This window comes from Trifolium pratense, linkage group LG2 (assembly GCF_020283565.1).
Source record: "Trifolium pratense cultivar HEN17-A07 linkage group LG2, ARS_RC_1.1, whole genome shotgun sequence".
Lineage (NCBI taxonomy): Eukaryota > Viridiplantae > Streptophyta > Magnoliopsida > Fabales > Fabaceae > Trifolium > Trifolium pratense.
This window is the reverse complement of record NC_060060.1, coordinates 25,372,281-25,393,101: the sequence shown is the minus strand read 5'-3', so window position 1 is coordinate 25,393,101 and position 20,821 is coordinate 25,372,281. Positions and strand designations below refer to the sequence as shown.

The 20,821-nt window shown below is 34.9% G+C and overlaps 2 protein-coding genes across 3 annotated transcripts; one reads left to right on the top strand and one right to left on the bottom strand.

The window, feature by feature from the left end:
* Positions 1-1,640: 1,640 nt before the first annotated feature.
* LOC123911538 (nucleolar complex protein 2 homolog) lies at positions 1,641-7,428 on the bottom strand. 2 transcript variants are annotated; one of them, XM_045962973.1, is made up of 11 exons: positions 7,241-7,428; positions 7,042-7,154; positions 6,471-6,551; positions 5,079-5,624; positions 4,323-4,631; positions 3,503-3,832; positions 3,212-3,418; positions 3,019-3,105; positions 2,490-2,584; positions 2,262-2,387; positions 1,641-2,115 (listed from the first exon to the last, which is right to left on the bottom strand). In XM_045962973.1, exons 1-11 carry the CDS (start codon positions 7,275-7,277, stop codon positions 1,878-1,880), a joined length of 2,169 nt encoding a protein of 722 aa, XP_045818929.1. In that variant the 5' UTR covers positions 7,278-7,428; the 3' UTR covers positions 1,641-1,877. The 2 variants fall into 2 exon arrangements, with proteins under 2 accessions (XP_045818929.1, XP_045818931.1); XM_045962975.1 differs by having other exon boundaries at positions 7,042-7,142.
* Positions 7,429-9,688: 2,260 nt separating this feature from the next.
* On the top strand, positions 9,689-20,535 carry LOC123911537 (transcriptional elongation regulator MINIYO). Its single transcript, XM_045962972.1, has 10 exons — positions 9,689-10,204; positions 11,207-12,194; positions 13,072-13,166; positions 13,299-13,486; positions 14,611-14,716; positions 14,808-15,068; positions 15,501-15,686; positions 15,817-18,108; positions 19,206-19,415; positions 20,124-20,535. The coding sequence occupies exons 1-10, from the start codon at positions 9,980-9,982 to the stop codon at positions 20,304-20,306; spliced, it is 4,734 nt and encodes a 1,577-aa protein (XP_045818928.1). The 5' UTR covers positions 9,689-9,979; the 3' UTR covers positions 20,307-20,535.
* Positions 20,536-20,821: the final 286 nt, after the last annotated feature.

Below are 20,821 nucleotides of genomic sequence, written 5' to 3'. Positions count from 1 at the left end.
TCGGTTTTTGTAATAATCTCATAATACTTTTTTTATCAGCTTGAATGATTTTATTTGCAGCTTAAAAAGAAACCATATACTAAATACCATTGTTGAATGGAGTCTTGTTTATGTCCATCATCTCAATTGTTAGACAATTCATGCTAACACAGACACTTCATCATTTGTGACTATGCACACTGCTAGCTTAGCTGTTTGTATATGATGTGCAGGTAAGTTGTATGATGTTGTAGAAGTAGCTGCGAAGAATTTCATGTCCACTTGATCAGTTATGACCACTGGACTCATGTAGGGGTGGGCAAAAAAAACCAAAAACTGAACCGAACTGCAGAACTAAACCGAACCAAACTAAAAAAAACTAAACCATAACTAACAGTTTTAAAACTAAAATGAAACAGTTTGGTTCGGTTCATGATTATTAGTTTGGTTCAGTTCTCTTAATGGTTCAGTTCTTTTTAGTCAAAAGTTAGTTATAGTTTGGTTCATAACCATAAAACCAAATCATTTTAACAGTTCGGTTCGGTTTAAAAGACAAACGGTTCAGTTCGGTTCGATTATTATGAATTTTGAAAACAGTTTGGTTCAGTTAAAAACCGAACCATGCCCACCCCTAGACTCATGTAACAAAAATTGCAAAAGTATAGACCAGATATGAGGTATGTCAAACTATGATTTTCAAAGTAGTACTTGCACATATATATGTATACGTCCAAAAATGAGGTATGACAAACTATAACTTTTATTCTAAAATATTGCTTTATCAGCTAAAGGCATTGAGCATTCTTTATGCTCAAACAAACAAACTACAATCTGACTCTAGTCTTCTTTTCACGTAATAATGAGTGACTTGCAAGTCTTGTGATCCAAAGCCTCGCCAGCAACAACAATGGAACCAACAACAGCTAATATTGAAATGATAGAGGCAGCATACATCGGGGAAGTACACATTTGCAATGGAAAAAAAAAAACCAATATTCTCTCGTTACACCCATCCTGATGTGTCAAAAACCTGTTTTGTTATCCTGAATTATCTTTATTGTTATAGACTTTTATGATCCCTTTCATATACTCACATTCAAATAGTTTGAGTTTAATTTGTGTAATCTAATCCGTTATAATTTGCCGAACTTCGTAGTAGATCCATTCTAACTTCGTCTATAATAAGCTGACACTTCAAAAACATCCAAACAAGAAACATGAGAGTTTCTTTTCTTTTTTTAACAGAAAATATTATTAATAATAATCAGGTTTCTGTACAAGACGAACAGAAACTCCTAAAGGAGGAGCTACAAAACAGAGGGGCCGTATATATGCGGAACACCAATGAAAATACCAAAACACCACCTAATAGAGGTCACTTCTAATCCCATTCTTAGAAGGACATTCCATAGCTTATAGACCACCAACCTGACCCATAGAGATGCCACTAGATACTAACCCCCGATCTCGAATCAACATGAGAGTTTCTGCAGGCAACACTTTCATGCAAGTACGACCTGAACCTGAACTATTGAAATCGAGACCAAGAATGTTCCTTCTCATAATAATTTTCAATCTTCCTACAATATTACACTCAGAAGATATCATACGGATATTGTTTTGGCATATTGTTACAACTGTGGCACTGGAAAAGTACATCATTTTCCCGTAACAATTGAACTGTAAACAAAAATATAGTTGCAGCTGCCGCCATTACATTTAAATGTCTTTACTACAAAACAATTTCATATAAAACTACAAAACTTTTCTTTCTCATTAACCCAATAAAAGTTGGGAGAAAACAGTTAACCTGATAAAAGTTCGAATATAGATAGAGATTGTTCTGTCAAAGAAAAAGATTTAGGGATTGCTAACTAGAAATGACACTGTTTCTCTTACTAGTGAGATTTATTATTCCTCTTCAGTCTTTTTGTTTTGTGCTTTGGCTTGCGGTTTTGTTTTGGAGATAAATGTTGATCTACATCAGCAGTTTTCCCGGCAGAAGGGCTGTCGCTTGAAGGCAAATCTTCATCAGAACTAAGCACCAAGTCCTCCACAATATCTTCATCAATGGCTTCTCTCTCTTTCCGATGTTTTTTCCTCTTTCCTTTTGTTTCGGTAGGTTGTTGTTTTATCCTGAAAGCAAAGCATTCCTCAGATAAAAAATACGAAGAAATTTGTGTTAATGTCATCTAACGTGTAGACATGTGCCTGAATGATACGTGTGTTTGTGTATGCAGCTGGCTTTGTCAGTGAAAATGAACAAAGAAGAGGAGTGATACTTGTCATTTCCGGGTAACCAGGATGAGCTAAAGGCGGCAGTTCCATCCTCATTCATTTTAGCATCCTCTTCATCACTTTCTGATGCTTCATCACCAAAAACAGAAGATTCTTCTCCGACAAGAACACTGGAAAATTTGAAGTTATTATATAAGAAACCTTCATCATAACGATGACTGCATGTTGGACACATAAATCCATGCGAATGAACATGATTTTAAAGTTCAAACCTGGATTCCATTAACGAGTTATTTTTTTGTTGGGCTCTCTGGCGGAGTGTTATAACATACTTTGATAATGCACTAGAGGCTGACTTCTTCTCATCCTAATAAAATCAAGTTCACTGATTTCAATTCTTAAATATAAATGACATTTGATTTAAAGAACAGTGAAATTGAGGCATGAAATAAGTGGGACCATAATGTATACACACTTGATATAAAAAAAATGGCAAGACCGAAACATTAAACATCAATAAAATGTCTATCTAGTTCCCACCATACACAAGTGTTTAGCCAGATAGATAGACCAAAATGAAATGACTTGATAGCATCGTCGGCCACTTCATTGGTATTCAGTAATAACAGCAACAACCTAGAAGTTTACTAGCTTAAGAAAGAAAAAAAAATATGCAGGTAGCTAAAGTATGGTGCAGGCTATAATGCAAGTAAATACATGAATGAAAAAAGGTCAACCAACATACAACAAAGAAACAACCAATACTCTTTCTCCAAAAGATAAGAGAAAACATGAGCAAACCTCAAGAAAAGATGATGCCGCAGGATCATTAGGTAGAAAGGAAACCGAAGTACGCTTTTCATTCACAAACTGGACATTAGCCTCGATCTGAGTGTGGAAAAATTAAATATTAGAAATGAATGCCACAACATCTGATGTATGCCAATGATAAAAGTAAAACATAAAAGGTTTATGATAAGTTTAATAGAGATACCTCGCGTATAAGCTGCCTCATTTCTCTTCGAAACCTCTCAACTTTGGTCAATTTGCAAAAGCTACGCAACCTCACAATTGGAATAAAGGACAACTCCATGAACGCAACAGAATAACTCCACAGTGCTAGGTGTTCTGCAAGTTCTTCAACCACAGAAAAAACACAAGCCTCTTGAAACGCTCGTGTCTTTAGAGTTGGCTTGCTAACCTGATATGAAAGAATACCTCTATGGTTAGGCACTTAGGTGGATTTCAACAAATGCACATTGTCACCATGTCATATTATGAGTACCTTCAATATGCAGTGTAAATCAACAGCTTTGCCAACACCTCCTGTAGGGGGTCTATTCAACTCTTTCATCTCCAGCATATCCAAAAGGAGCATAGATACTGGTACAAAAGATTGGGTAGAAGCAGAAAGCTTGTTCAGCATCCGGATACATCTCAACCTAAGGGGAATATACCTAGCAGTGGGAACAAGACGAGCAACCCCAGAAATTATTTGGGTCAACGGATATGAGAGTTGCTTAAAGTCAGATTGTGAACTGTAAGCACGGATAGCATCTGTCCAAAGTTCAAGACTGTTTATGAACTTCCATTCATAAACCTTGCGAAAAGCTTCCTGAAGAAAACACAAGGACCATACAATAAAACTGTCAAAAATGCACAATGTTCCAATTTGTGAAAAGCACCAATCAAACTCAAGTGAAACAAAACTATAAAAAATTGCCTGATCACAGTTCCTCTACTCGTTACGGAAGTGTCAACCACAAAAGTCAAGATAGATCAATTGTTAGGATTGGTTCCAGGTGATTGATTGTATCCCTATAGTCATGATTTTTGCTTTGACCAACAGCCTTTCTATATTTTGTATCGTTATCGAAAACACCACACCCTTATTTTGGTGTGTTTCCTTTATCGACAATCAATACCTTTGAGTACATTGTAACAGACAGAAAATTATGCCATGCTTGTTCAAAGTAAAAACTAATTCAAATCCAAATATACTCAGACTTGGTTAACAAGGACAATTTCATAAATTCAAAATGTTATGAGGCACTTCTTAAAGTACCTAGGAAGAAAATAACATGTACTGGACAAATAAACAGCACCTTGGTTTTTGTATCAAGTGCGTCCCTTAAAATCATGGCCAGCTGTCGGATAAAAATGAAGGCATGTTGATATGCAGTCGGAAGATCCACACCGAGAAGTTCAATGACACAGTTGCTAAGAAAACGAATATGTTTAAGTTTCACAGCATTTACAAAATGGCAATTCAAAACATAGGCTTTATATATCCCTTTGAAGCAATCATCTATGCGGCCAGATCCATGTCCAATACAAATGCATAACTCTCTCAAAAATAGACACGAAACAACTGGAAGGGCACCTCCACCAGTACCCCAGAAATGAAGAGCCACCTGACAAATTCAACGGGAAAGTAATTTACCAAATGAATTAAACATATGTTAAGTTACATGTCCTAGAAAATCACAATGTCCCTAACCAGAGGCTACACAAATGTTCACTACAGTGAAGCTTTTTCATTCACATTAACAAAAGTATATACTTACAAGGAAAAAAAACTGCATGCAACAGCAAGTTTAGCAAATGACCCGATTCTTAATCTTGTTTATGTAAGGAAAAATGTATCATTATATGGTTCAGATTTCAAAAAGTTTTAGTTCATTGTTGTCCATCTATTAAGTTGATTCATCAATTACTGAACAAGACCGAAGGGTGCCATAATCACCTAGCATTGGCAGACATACTCACAAAGCCACAAACTTAAAAGTACTAATGTTCATCGATGAGGTGAAATAATTTTGTAGTGAACATTGATTAGATGATCAATGACCTATGTGTACCTTAATGTATTTCCTTAGGAGCGAAGGGAAAGCAGTCAATAACAATGAAGAATATTTAAGCCGGTGTAAAGTAAATGATATCATTTGTGAGTCAGTCATTTGATTCAAAATGTGGAGAGCATTTCCAAGGTAGGACTTCACTATATGGCCATAACTCCTCCATTGTTTTGTGGTCATCAAAACTGTTATATCCTCTTTTCTTCCACCAGAAGCAGGAAGCTTCAACAAATTTCTTAGTATTCCATCCATTTCATTAAGTACAGTCAACATTATTTTGTTGAACACAACGCTAGACATGACACTAAGCTTTGCCATAGACTCATTCTCCTCATCGTCACCATAATGGCATGCTGTCCTAAAAGCCCTCATCAGCGAACGAACCGCATTTAAGCTCCCATTTTCTTTAATTGATTTACACCACAAATCAACCATAGAAGTGGTTATAACTTTCTTAGAAGATTTTTTATCCTTTTCTTGAACCTCGTGCTCAATAGCCTCCTTATCTACCTGTAGATCTTCATCTTCCATGCCAGCATCCACATCTTCCTGGACAAAAGAAGCAAAACAGTTATATAGTTTCTAATACTGACAGAGTGGCATATTAATAGAAATTTAGTAATGCATACAAATAGGTAAAAACCAATATAGTCTAAAACCAATATTTTGAGAATTAGAGATTCCCTACAAATTATGATCTTTGTACAAAATATAGTTCATGAACGTGAAATCCTATAACATAACAGCAAAAAGGCGCAACCTTGAAAATATGGGCATTCCTCGTCAACCAATTTACCAGCTAACACACAAGCATTGCCCAAAATTTTCTATCTTGATTAAAGGATAGATCATAAGGGTCAAGTAAAAGCATCAGGGTCTGTTGCTTATGAGAGATTCAACAAATATCATGACTCTACCCCAAGTGTCTTCTAAAAATCTAACAGAAGAACCGTAACCTGAACCTAAAAGGTTTGAGATTATATAGTTCTAAGAGATACAAATCCAGAGAAGCAAAAACTAAATTTACAGTGATTGGTGGTTCAACCATTATGAGGCTAAGCCATATTGATTTGTGCCACAAACATGTCTATAAATAAAAGGCAGTCCAACAATACCCACTTAGCCACTGTAATGACATTTTTCAGATGGAAAAATAAAGAAAACAAACAAACAAATGCATAAAGAAACGGAAGAGACAGATAACTAAAGCAAGCTTGTTAGAGAACAAAAACTTCACCATATCTAGGAAGGAATTAGACGATAATATAAAACATATTATTCATGATAACCATTTGAAATATACAGCAATGCATCACATAACCATATTCATCACGGTTAATGTAGAAAGCAAAAATGAGACAGATATTAGATAGGAAGTGTCTAAATGTAACATACATCATCGTCATCATCATCATCATCACTGAACTTAAGCAGCTCCGGGTCATTCTCTTTCAAGAACTCGTAAAAATCTTGATCCTGAAATGGAAAAAGTTATTAATAAAATCGCCAACAGAATGTAGCCAAATAAATATATAAAAGATAATTCCTATCAACCACCATCCATCTGGTTCAAATTTCACACATACACACATTTGATTAAGTGAATTACATTATCAAAAAAACCTACACTGAAACCTTAGCTTGTCTTTGTCTACCCTAAGGACAGGCAACATCTCTAATTTATCTAATCTCTAATTTCAAACAATAATGTTTGAAATTACAAAAACTTATATTTAGCTATTAAATTCAAGTGTGAGTTTAGCTACTAAGCTATTTGACAAAAAGCTATTAAATTAAAGATAAACCTTCGAATAAGAACAAGCAAAGCTGCATACAAGCTATGTAGCACCGGAACTTCTCATACCAACGTGTATCCGACAACAACGCATGTGATTACATTAAATTATGTCATTTTTCATTTCAAATAATTATACTACACTGACATTGTTGAAGCAACGAGTCTAACCTTGTGCTGAAGTTTTTCTAGTTCCTCTTTATGTTGTTTTACTTCACTTCTAGTCATGGTGGATTTTTTTCTGCTCCTTCTTTTTACATTATTCTCTGCATCTACATTCCTCTCTAATGTAATCAAATAAATCACCATTATAGAAACATTAAAAACCAAAAAAAAATAAAATAATAAATAAATAAATAAATCAAAGAACCTGTATCATTCTCTGCATCCATGTCTCTTGAAACCATTGTTTCCTGCCGTGGTGATTTGGTTTCTGAGGAAGTGACGTTTGTTATTGGAGGCTCCTGATAATTGGTAGTTAGAAACAAATTCGAACCGAGTTTGATGATTTGGTTTCTTCAGTTTTCGGCAATTGTCTGCTGTTTTAGTTTGCAACAGTGTTTCTTATTTTTATTTTTTTTTAATATATTTTTACCACCCTACCGGATGTCTTTTTCATTTTATTCTTCCACTATTTAAGTAGCGAACGTTATAAAAATGAGAATTCTTTGAAAAATATCGTTCCTTACTTAAGTGGCGGACGTTATAAAAGGAGTATTTTGATAAATTCATAAAGCGCGACAAAATGAATAAGGTGGCAAATTTTATTTTATTTTTTCCCAACCCGGCCCATTAACACTGACAATCAATTTTTTCTTATTTTATTTTAAAAAATTTAAAAAGGGTTAAATATATTTTTGGTTCTTAAAAAATGGAGACCTTCTTCTTCACCAAAAAAAATGAAGACACCAAAAAAAATGAAGACCTTCTAAGTTTAATTCTTATTATAATTTTCTTTTACATAGTTTTAGTCCCTACTAAAACTAAATTTGTTTAATTATCATTCAACTCTTAAATTTTTGAATGTTTTTTTTAGAAATATTTAAAATATCATAAAAAGTTTATTTACAAAAAATCAAATTTTGAGCTAGATTTTTTTGCGAAAAACGAATTCAAAAATACACATTAAATTCGCAATAAGAACCAAAATTTAGTGCATAATAATCGGGACTAACAATAATATGATAAAAATAAACTAAGGACTAAACTTAGAAGATCGTCATCTGATGGCGGCTCTGCAAGTGCACAGAATCGCAACCAAGTAATAAAGTGATAAGTTATCGTTCTCCACAGGGATTATGCCAAAATTACTAGTTTCGCTTAGGAATTTAGATAGTTTTGCATTCGTTTTGTTGTTTGGAGATAGTTGTTCGGGTAAAAGTAAATTGCAGGAAAATAAATGACTATAAAAGTAAAATGGTGCGTGTGTGTCCACGCAGGGTGGTTAAGTGTTTTCGAATCCCTCCCTTTTGTTTGGTGGTTAATTTCTCTTGTTCTCCTCTATTAGAATTAGTCTTATAAAATAGGTTCAGGAGCACTATTTGCCTATTTCTATTACAAACTGGTTAGAGCCTAGTTTAGGTTGCCTTTACTCTGCTTATATGTATATCGCCCCAGTCGGTTCCACTTTTCCGTTTAAACTTATGTATCCTTACCCTTAAGGCTTAATAGTGTCGCAAGCTGTCACATGTACCTAAACTAGTTCTAATTCTAACTTCAGGTAGAATTTATCGTTCTCGACTTAGATTTGATCCTACACTAAAACCGCATATATTGAATTTAATGGTCTCATATAAGTTCTAGCATACCGTCCTTCGGTCGGGACAATTAGCTTTGTTTCCTATTCGAAATCCACTAATTTTTTTTAGAGTTTATTCTAATGTGATCAGTATTAAAATAAAAAATAAAAACCGGACAATAAAAGAGTTTATATAAGAACAATTGAATTTAAACCCAAATAATACAAAACAAAGCATTCGTAGGGAGTTCATCTACTCCACCTAACCTAGGAAAAATAAATTACAAAGACAAAAAGAAAAGAATCTTATTGGCCTTGGAGTTCCTTGGTCCTCCTTGCCTCCTCCCTTAGTTCTCCTAACTCTAGAGTGAATATTGAATATGCTCCAATATTTCTGAATGAATAATAGAGAAGGAGGAAGACTCTATTTATAGTTTTTCAGCTGGGTTTGAGCTTTTTCTACTCGTCAATCACACCCATTGTGGCCACGATGGCGTGTAATTTTGCCTCATCGTGGCTACAATGGATCATATCGTGGTACGATGGAAGATCTTCTCCAGATTTTTTGCTTTCTTCATCCGCCTTTCATTGTGCCACGATGACAAGTCATCGTGGTACGATGAGAAAGATTTGTTGCAGATTTTCTTCAATTTAAACCGCCTTCTCATCGCGCCATGCTGGATCTCATCGTAGGTACGATGAATTGCGCTATTATTTACGTTTTTGCCCTTTTTTTGCGCTATTATTTATTTTTTATTTTATTTTTTCATTTTCTACATTTCTAAGTTAAATCACTTTTTTTTTTTTTTTTTTTTTTTACTTTCATGAGCAGTTTAATCTGGTTCGAGATTAATTCTTGCATCAAATACTTTCAATATCCTCCCGATCGCAGCTGCAGGAGATGAAACCAAGTCAAATCACTTTGTTACAGTTTAATCTAGTTCATGAGTCAGTTATGATATCAAGTGGTTCTAGTCTCCTCATCACAGTTACGGCTCTCTACGAAGTTTATCGCTAATCATTGCTGAATGCCTGAATCAACTAAAATCATTTTGTTATAAAAAATTGATTTGATTTATTGTTTAAAAAATTGACCCATTATAGTGTGGGTAGTATAGCCTATGACCGATCCTCCCAATACGAGTGAAGAAGAGTCTTATTTGCTTAGAAAAAACGGAAACCAGGTTTTAAGTGTGAGACGCCGCGTATCTACACTTAGCCAGCCGTGCTCACATAGTCACAGTTCATTTTCTTCTTCTTCTTCTCACAACCTCACCACCACCGCTGCTTCTCCTTTTCCCTCTCACCGCCACCGCGGCCCCCATCTGTCTTCTCTAAATTCTTCTCCCTTTATCGTTTTCCTTGAAAGCTATGGAGAAACAAAACGGCGAAAAAATGGAAGCAAAGAAAGTGAAGATACTGAACACGAGCTCACTACAAATAAACCAACAAGATGCATTTCGTTTGGTTGGTTCAATTGTAGAAAAGGGTATTGATAATGATGGTGTCTCACAAAACAAGCCAAACCCTTTTTACTCTTTTCCTAAACCCACTGTTGTTCCTTTTCCTGTTGCACGTCATCGTTCTCATGGTCCTGTAAGTAAACCTTTTTTCTTGTAAAGTTTAAACCTTAACAAAATAGGGAACAAAAAAATCTAGTTAATGATTTGTTTTTATGTTTCTAATGACTTTAACTGAGGTGGGTTGTTAAAAAGTACTGAATTGGAATTTGCTGAATGTTATTATGATTTATAAAATAGAAACACTAGACACGACACTGACACGTAGGGACTCTGTGATAATTTAAGAAAATAGAAGTGATTGAATGTAACTACTGTGTCAGTGTTGGACATTTTAATCTGAAGTGTCTGTTACATAGGTAATGATTGGTTTACAATTTACTTTCTTTTCAATGTATTATGGGTATTTTTGTTAGGACTCAATAAGCAAGTTGGAAGTTTGTTTAACGGATTTTATGTAGAATTAACCACTGAAATGTTCTCCCAAATTTGTTGAACCTAAAAGGTATAAATTGGGTATGGTAATATCTGCTTTTATTGACTTCTTTTAGTTGAAAAATGATAGCAACATCGTTAAGCTAATTGTATCCATGCTCGTCTATTGTGTAGCTACGCGTTTGAAGATGTTTCTAGAAGTAGAATAATCTAGGGTTTTGTTTGAATTTTATAAATTACATTGTTATAGATGTTTCTAGGCTTCAAGCTAATCTAGGTATTATTTGAACAATCTAAACACATGTAGCAACTTTAGATTGTTCTAGTTTTGTCTAAGACATTGTCATTTACTTTTACTATAATACTCAAGAAATATGCATCAATTTCAACAAACACACGCTCTAAAACTATATCTCCAGCAACCTCTCCATCATTAGATGAAATTCACATAAGTCTCATTAAATAGGTGGGGGGGGGGACTTACTAATTTAGTGGAACCCTTGTGAATTTCAACCAATCACGAAGAGAGTGTTGGAGAGTGTGTGTTGCTAGCACTCGTCATTTAAGTTTATTGTGAACATGGTCTGTCTGTGTAATGAGTAGTAAGCCGTAGGCTGATAATTGGAACTTGGTGATTTTACAGCATTGGTCTCCACTGAATAGTAAAGGGGGTTATGATCATGACAATGATGCTAGTGACAATGATGTTGAAGATGAAGAAGACAGCGACTTAATGGGGTTTGAGAAAGTTGCTGCCTTTGCTAATCCAGTGCATAGGAAGAAGAAAAAGGGTTTGGATTTGGGAAAATGGAAAGAGATAACTCAAGATGATAAATCTTCTGTAGGGATGGATTTAGAAAAGGATGTATCAATCTCTAGCCAAACTACAGGGAAAAAGAAGAATGGAAAAGGTGGTAAGATTACAGAAAAGAAAATCTCATCTGATTCCGATGATAGTGCATTTGCTTCTATGGAAGTGGATGCTAAGCCGCAGTTAGACAAATCAGATGACGGTTTTATCAATTCTGGCGCTTCCATGGAATTAGATACTTCAAATAAGGAGGATCATCAGAAAAAAGTTGAATATGCCGTAACTTTTGATGACAAGAAAGAAAAGGAATTTGCTTCCAAACAAGACCAAATATGCACTGATAGAATGCCTGATCACAGTTCCACATCTGACAAAAATGACTTCATACATGAACAGGAGTCCACATCTCTTGAGAGTGAAATTGATTCTGAGAATCGAGCTCGGATCCAGCAAATGTCAGCTGAGGAGATTGCAGAAGCCAGGGCTGATATAATGGAGAAGATAAGTCCTTCGTTACTGAAAGTACTGCAAAAAAGGGGTATGGAGAAATTGAAGAAACCCAATAGTTCTAAATCCGAAGTGGGTACTGTTTCAAAATCTGTTAATCAACAAGTTCAGAGTACTCAAGAAGCTAAACGTTTGCAGACAGAGGATAACATCTCCAAAAAACAGTTGGATGATAAGAATGTTAGTGGAAAGACTTCAACCACCACAAGTAGTAGTGCATGGAATGCTTGGAGCAATAGAGTTGAGGCCGTTAGGGAATTACGATTTTCATTGTCTGGGGATGTTGTTGATACTGAACAGGAGCCTGTGTATGGTATGCCTTTATTCATTCATTTTTCTCTTCTAGCTTTTGAGTTCTAATGTCAAACTAATGCTATCTATGACCCTTGCCTCCGCAACTGCACCACGATTGTAATTGCGGTTGCATATGTTTGTAATTTTCCATAATATCAAGGATTTTGATTGAATCCCAACACCCTTTAAAACATTGCATATTGATATAAATATAGGTTGTTCCTTGTTTTTTCTTTTAGGTATTTGTTAAATTAATGTTCAGCTGCTGATAATTTGCAATCTTAATAGTAGAAATGGGCTCTTATGTATTTGATCTTTTGAGCATGTGGGAAATCAATACAGAGTTAGTGATAGTATGTATTTTTTATTGCAATTTGTATTTAAAATTTATTTATTGACTTTCCAACAATCTGTGGTCATTTTTTTGATTACCTACACTTCTAAATGCACATTAACTAAAAATAATTGGCATTTGCATGTGTCTGGTGGTGTCAACAATATATTGCTGGTAAAGAGAGGTTTAAATAAGACTTTGCAAAGTCATAGCTGTCTGCGAGCATCGAGTAAATTGTGCCCCTTGTTATCTTTAGGGCAGAAGTTAGAATATTTGTTATACTTCCACTATGATTTCCTGGTGATTTCTTTTGATTTCTAATATTTCAAGTTCATAGACCATATTGTTTGGTTATTTTTCTATAATCATCATATTAGATGTTAACATTTACGAGAAAAAAGGTCGAGCTGTGAATATAAATATTTGCATTCACTGATATCCCAATTATTCTGTATTTGTTGTTAGCAATAATATCCTGATTATTCTGCTACTGCTAATAAGATTGGTATAAATATAAATTTTGAATTTTCTTTGTATGCTAATTCTTCTAGTCATGATGCAGATAATATCACTGAACGTGACTATTTGAGGACTGAGGGAGATCCTGGTGCAGCTGGTTATACAATTAAAGAAGCACTGGCACTTACAAGAAGTGTGGTATGTTATGTGATGTATATTTTAGTTGGATGCAATTGGGATGGAATTACATTTTTTAATGCAAAATAATAAATAAAATTTATAATATTTTCCAGTTAGTAACATATTATCTGCCAAATGTTGTTGTTTTAGGTGCCTGGACAAAGATCCCTTGCATTGCATCTCCTTTCATCTGTTCTTGACAAGGCACTAAGCTATATTTGCAAAGACAGAACTGGAAATATGACACAAAAGGGGAACGAAGTCGAAAAACCAGTTGACTGGGTGGCTGTTTGGACTTATGCACTTGGTCCTCAACCAGAGCTTGCGTTGTCACTAAGGTAATTTTTGTTTAAGGCCCAAGCTGTTGGTTTCATCAACATAACAACCTTTAGCAGACAAGTGAAATGCCTGTTTATATAGATAGTGAAATCATTAGAATTATGTTTCTTCTGTAGATTATACTTGTATATGTATTTTTTCGGGTATCCTTGGTAAACATGAGTGGGAAGTATTCATGTTCAACTGACCTAGAGTCCGAATTCTAAGAATACCATAGTAGCAGCATCCTTCTTGACCTGTCCTGTGACTATTTTGTCAAGTCCCTTAAAATCTGAAGTTTCACATTGTTTCGTTTGTTATTTTCTTCATTTTAATTAGCTGTCTCTTGTCATGCTCTCCTTCCGTCATCCTCCCTCTATATTGTATTCTTTCTTGACAACTGTCTTCCACTTAGCTGTTTCATCTATTAGGTATGGTATGTCTAGATTGGCTGGTCCTGAAATCACCCTACCATCAAAGCCTATATGCAATGCCTCAAGTTTCCAATGTCCAAAAGCTTCTACAAGTTCCGTTTATGTTTTGTTTTCTTATTTGATTAGAATTTAGAGTCTAGTATCAATATAAATAAGGGACAATATAAATGCTTCTCCTTAAGGTCTCAGGTTCGATTCTCTCTGGTGCCAATTTGGGTGGGCTAATATAGCTTCTTCTTAAAAAAAGAAGGGACAATATTTGTCTTTTGTCACACATCATTACACACCATATGTCAATATAAAATTCTAAATTTTTAATTCATAGTTTGTTCACTCTTTTCCTCTTATAATTTCCACAATTTTCATGCTCTAAAGATGAATTGATTTGTTCTAGTGTCTTATGCTTTTGCTATCTGTGTCTAAAAGTCATTTGGATGATTTAGAATCTAGATTTACTTGATTCCAACATTTTGTTCTCATGTAGTCAATAATGTTATCAGAAATTATTACTCTCCATCTTGTCGTTATTATGTTTAAATTTTGCCAATAGATTGTATTGTTATGTTGTGATCCATTTGCTATCTGAGTAGGTTTGGCTTTTGATAAATAGCTGCTGATGAATACATCAAATCTTTCTAGTTCTATTGGCATATAATTACATTTCCCATTATACAGGCTTCTTGTAATGGCATTGTGCTCTGATTTTTCAGGATATGTCTCGATGATAACCACAATTCAGTGGTTATGGCCTGTGCAAAGGTTGTTCAATCTGCATTGAGTTGTGATGTGAATGAGAACTACTTTGATATCTCAGAGGTAAACATCGTTTATCATCTAAATAATTTTTAATCTTATAATGTTATTCTATGTTACAAATTAGATTCATCTGTAATTCTTTTACTTCCAGAACATGGCAACTTGTGATAAAGATATTTGCACAGCTCCAGTTTTTAGGAGCAGGCCAGATATTTCTCTTGGATTCCTTCAGGGAGGATACTGGAAGTACAGTGCAAAACCTTCTAATATTCTACCTTTTAGCGGGGATTCTATGGATAATGAGAGTGACGAGAAACACACAATTCAAGATGATGTATTTGTTGCTGGACAAGATTTTACTGCAGGCCTAGTTCGCATGGGTGTCCTTCCTAGACTTCGTTATCTTTTGGAGGTAAAAAATAATTATTCATGATGAAACATTTGATGTCATATGATTTTTGTAGGTGTCATAAGATTTTTGTAGAGAGACACTTAGAATTTGGGTTAGGTCTAACTCATCCCAAAAATCTAGCTCAAGTGGTGAGGATTGCCCAAAATTTATATGAAAATCATTGATTATATCTGTTGTCGATGTGTAACCTCACCACACCCTTTCATGCTCAGGACTGCATTTGGAGTATGGACAAATGCAAGATTCCTAATAACAGATATAAAAAAGACTCTGATACAATACTATCCTAGATGTTTGGCTAGGCTTAATGCAAACCTGAAAACTAGTTCAACGGATGAGGATTGCCCAACCAAGACATAATTATTAAGGATGAATTTCTGCTTTAGAATCTGTAAACTTCAATGTCAAACTCATTATTTTCGATTGTTGCAGAATGATCCTAGTGCAGCTTTGGAAGAGTGTGTTGTTTCTATACTGATTGCCATAGCAAGGCATTCACCTTCATGTGCTAATGCAGTGCTGAAGTGCGAAAGACTTATTCAGACAATTGTGCAAAGATTTACTGTTGGCAATTTTGAAATTCGATCTTCCATGATAAAATCTGTAAAACTCTTGAAGGTGAGTCATAATTTTAATTTCATTTTATAAGTTGCTTCATATATGTATTATTTCCTGTTATGTTTGTTAAATTATTTTTGCATTTGCAGTTAGAGAATCATTACTAATGTTTCATTTGATTTTGGAAAAGGTCTTAGCTCGGTTGGACCGGAAAACTTGTTTAGAGTTTATTAAGAATGGGTACTTCAATGCCATGACTTGGAATTTATATCAACTTCCTTTGTCCATTGACGACTGGCTAAAGTTAGGGAAGGAAAAATGTAAACTCAAGTCTGCTCTGACTATTGAACAACTGCGTTTCTGGAGGGTTTGTATTCGATATGGATATTGTGTGTCTCATTTCTCCCAGATATTCCCTGCCTTGTGTTTTTGGTTGGATCTTCCTTCATTTGAAAAACTTATCAAAAATAATGTTCTGTATGAATCTACTTGCATATCTAGGGAGGCATATCTTGTTTTGGAGTCTTTGGCCGGAAGACTTCCAAATTTATTTTCACAGCAGTGTCTAACAAATCAACATCCTGAGTCCACTGATGATACTGAGTTCTGGTCTTGGAGCTATGTTGGTCCGATGGTTGACTTAGCCATAAAGTGGATTGCAACAAGAAGTGATCCAGAAGTATCTAAATTGTTTGAGGGACAAGAAGGGGTAAGTGACTTTACTTTAGGAGGAGATCTTTCCGCAACTCCTTTGTTATGGGTGTATGCAGCTGTGACTCACATGCTTTTCAGAGTTCTTGAAAAAGTGACATTGGGGGATGCTATCACCCTACAGGAAGCTAATGGGCATGTACCATGGCTTCCAGAATTTGTCCCGAAGATTGGACTTGAGTTGGTGAAATATTGGCATTTGGGCTTTTCAGTTGCCTTTGGGACAAAATCTGGAAGAGATTCTGGTGATGAATCTTTTATGAAGGATCTAATTCATTTGAGGCAGAAGGGTGATATTGAAATGTCTTTGGCTACCACTTGTTGCCTAAATGGAATGATCAATATTATTACTAAGATCGATGATCTGATACGGTCTGCCAAGACTGGCGTTCGTAGTCCTCCAGGTCAAGAACAAAGTCTATCAAAAGAAGAAAAAGTGCTTAAGGAAGGTATAGTTAGTAGCTGTCTGTTTGAATTAAGGTCTATGCTAGATGTTTTCATATTTTCAGCTTCTTCGGCATGGCAACGCATGCAGTCCATTGAAATTTTCGGCAGAGGAGGACCAGCTCCAGGTGTGGGAGTTGGCTGGGGTGCTCAAAGTGGAGGATTTTGGTCAAAAACAGTTTTAGCGGTTCAAACAGATGCACGATTTCTTGTCTATTTGCTGGAAATTTTTGAAAATGCATCTAAATATGTTACCAATATAGAAGAAGAAACGACCTTCACCATGCAACGGATCAACACTGCCTTGGGGTTATGTTTAACCGCAGGACCTGGGGATACGGTTATTATGGAGAAGGCATTGGATCTATTGTTCCATGTCACTGTTTTGAAGCACCTTGACCTCTGTATACAGAATTTTCTCCTCAACAGGAGTGGTAAAGCCTTCAGGTGGCAATATGAAGAAGACGACTACATGCACTTCAGTCGGAATTTATCATCACATTTCAAGAGCAGATGGTTGTCTGTAAGGGTGAAGTCTAAAGCCGTTGATGGCAGTAGTTCTTCTGGCATTAAAGCCACTCCAAAAGATGATGTGCGTTTGGATACGATATATGAGGACTCGGACATGTCTTCCATGACAAGTCCATGCTGTAATTCTTTAATTATAGAATGGGCTCGGCAGAACCTACCACTTCCGGTCCACTTTTATCTCAGTCCAATCTCAACAATTCCCCTTACCAAGCGAGCTGGTCCTAAAAAAAGTGGTAGTGTACATAGCACACATGATCCGACTAATTTGCTTGAAGTTGCCAAATGTGGACTTTTCTTTGTTTTAGGTATTGAAACAATGTCTAATTTTCAAGGAACTGCTATTCCTTCTCCTATTCAGCACGTATCGTTGACATGGAAGTTACATTCATTATCTGTCAATTTCCTTGTCGGAATGGAAATACTTGAACAAGATCAGGGCAGGGAAACTTTTGAAGCTTTACAGGATCTTTATGGTGAGGTTCTTGATAAGGAAAGGCTTAAACGAAATAAAGAAGTAATTTTGGATGATGAAAAGCATATTGAGTTCTTGAGATTCAAATCTGAGATTCATGAGAGTTACTCGATATTTATTGAAGACCTGGTAGAGCAGTTTGCTTCCATATCTTATGGTGATCTGATTTTTGGACGGCAAGTTTCACTATATTTACACCGCTGTGTTGAAACTTCTATTCGACTAGCTACCTGGAATGCGCTGTCTAATGCTCGTGTTCTTGATCTTTTGCCACCTTTGGAGAAATGCTTTTCTGGTGCTGAAGGATACCTTGAACCTGCAGAGGTAAAACATAATTAATTATCAGTTGTTTTAATATGGAACATTTTCTAAATAGAATATCTCTTATGCTTTTGATACCTTTTCTTTTAACAATCGAAGATATAAATATCATTTGTATGTTGTATTATATTATAATTATAATTTGTTGAAAATGTGGGTGTTCAAAGTTTGCTTTAAAACATAGAATAGAACCATCTGCTACTGAGTACTTTGGAAGCATTTTCTCTTGTGTCAAAGCATTATCATCTTTGATGCACCTTTAGTATATCTGTGTTCGATTTAGCTGTTGGGGAGGTTTTTAAAAATAAACTTGTATAGTATTCTAAGGATAAGGAGAATAATGAAAATGTTGATGATGAAATGAAACTATCTTTTAATGATTGATAGGCCCCAACCCCTTTTCAAAAAAAAAAAAAAATAGGTCCCAACCACAGGAAAAATAAGATATAGAAATTGTATTACACCAAAGGATATAGCTTCTGTTGGTGATTAATCTCCTGATACCATGCCTAGAGAAAGGAAAGAGTCACAGCTGTTGAATACCATACTTCAATTATAAAGAGGAGTCAACTGTATATTTTTTTTTGACGCAAGTCAACTGTATATTGGCTAAAGGCAATATATACAAAATAAATATTAGAGATACCTTTCATTACATTATATGATGCGATATGATATGATATGCCTTCACAATAATCCTAAAGAATAATTCAACTATATTGTATATTTTCAACAGTCACTTTGCACAAATCTACATGGTGTATCTTTTGTGATAATTTTATTTAGTAGTGAAGAAAACTAAGGATCTATATTTCATGCTTTGAACCATCATGATAATAAGCTTGTCATGCAAGTTGCCATAGAAGGAATGCGAATTGTTCATCATCGTGTTCCGTAGTCCATAACTCTTATTTTTCTTTCCTGTTAATGTTACCTGTAACTTCTGTTAGTAGCAACAATTGGGAGGCGGAACAATTTTCTTTTCTCACTAATATCTGTAGACGGCTTCACCAGCATAATCAAACTGGCAGTGCATGCAAGTCATTCGTTGTATATAAAGTGTTTCTATCCAACATTGATAATGTACTGTTCCACTGCAGGATAATGAAGAGATTTTGGAGGCTTATGCCAAGTCATGGGTTTCTGATGCGCTTGACAGGGCTGCGATTCGAGCATCAGTTTCATATACTATCGCTGTCCATCACCTTTCGTCGTTCATATTTAATGCTTGTCCAACGGATAAGTTATTGCTGCGCAACAGGCTTATCAGGTCTCTCTTGAGAGATTATGTTGGGAAACAGCAACATGAGGTGAGCATGTTTTGAAACTTTTCCCAAATTGGTAACTTGGACAAATCCTTATTCAGAATTTTTACTGCGACACATAAAGTAAATGTTGTGTGTATGATTGCCACGGGTGAAAGTGGAAGATAAGACTTTGTTGTATTTTATTCGCGCTTATTTTAAGAGCTGTGTTATTTTGGTGCAAAATGAGACACTTTTTGATAATTTGGATGGTTAACAGTTCAAATACATGGTTAATTTAATTGCATTCAGTGGATTGTTAATGAATGTAACAAGGTGTCACAACTCATTAACCATCTACTAAACACAATAAACAATGATTTCAAATGTCATTAACCACGAATTTCTGGTGTATATTAGAACATAAATGGTGGTTAATAGATATGTATATCTGATTACAATTTGGATGATTAATGGATATCATATATATTTGAAAACTTGAAAATTGTGGTTAACAACGTTCAAAATTGTGGATAACTAATAATCTGCGATAACCATTTTATATTTATTAATCATTCACTGAATGTAATTAACCACATATTTAAACTGTGTTAATCATCCAAATTGTAGTACAAATTTGTTGTCAAATTTGCGCAAAATATTATTTCTCTATTTTAACGAGCAATATTCCATCTGTATATATACTTACATGATGGTGTAGCTGGACTTGCGCGATATACAACTATTCTGTTACTGATAAAACTTCTGTTACAGGGAATGTTTATGAACCTCATTTGCCATAACAAGCAATCAACATCTGACATGAATGAGCAGCTGGATGAAAAGAACTGGTTGGAGTCAAGGATGAAAGTATTGATTGAGGCATGTGAGGGAAATTCTTCTCTTCTGACACATGTAAAGAAGTTGAAGGCTGCTGCTGAGAAAAGTTCCTTGTGACTGTGAGGTTTACACAAGCATACATGTAAATTTTAGAGATGCAAAAAAGGGTTACAAAGACTAATTAGATTTTGTAAATGGATTTTCAAATGTGCTGAGATTGGAGTGTTGGTGACATTTTTATTCCTTGATGGAATGGTTTAGCTATCAAGATTTTGTGAAGCAATTCACCAGCATGCTGATGCATTTTAGGATATTTAAATTTAGATAATTATTTTATTTAGGACAATGTTTTTACTCTTGCTTTTAGAGCTATTACTAGTATATATATATAATCGATTTATCCAGAGTAATTAAATTAAAAATTAAATATATGGTTATTTTAATAATTTTTTTTTTATTTTTTAATTTTAAAATTGTTCAAACTGTTTTGAAGGAAGAAAAAAAAGTAGCATGGATGAACTGAAAAAATGCTAGTGAAATGGAATAGCAAATGAACACAATTCATAAATCTATTTCTGCACACATAAATCCATTAACCTAATGGAATCCAATTAAAAAATCTTTTTCCTTTT

Bases quoted from the DNA above. Each gene is read 5' to 3' on its own strand.
- LOC123911537 (XM_045962972.1), top strand. From the start codon at position 9,980: ATGGAGAAACAAAACGGCGAAAAAATGGAAGCAAAGAAAGTGAAGATA. The intron at 15,069-15,500 runs GTAAAAAATAAT...CGATTGTTGCAG, and splicing joins GACTTCGTTATCTTTTGGAG to AATGATCCTAGTGCAGCTTT. The intron at 19,416-20,123 runs GTGAGCATGTTT...CTTCTGTTACAG, and splicing joins TTGGGAAACAGCAACATGAG to GGAATGTTTATGAACCTCAT.
- LOC123911538 (XM_045962973.1), bottom strand. From the start codon at position 7,277: ATGGTTTCAAGAGACATGGATGCAGAGAATGATACAG. The intron at 4,632-5,078 runs GTACACATAGGT...TGAATTTGTCAG, and splicing joins TCCTAAGGAAATACATTAAG to GTGGCTCTTCATTTCTGGGG. The intron at 2,585-3,018 runs GTTTGCTCATGT...TGATTTTATTAG, and splicing joins CGGCATCATCTTTTCTTGAG to GATGAGAAGAAGTCAGCCTC.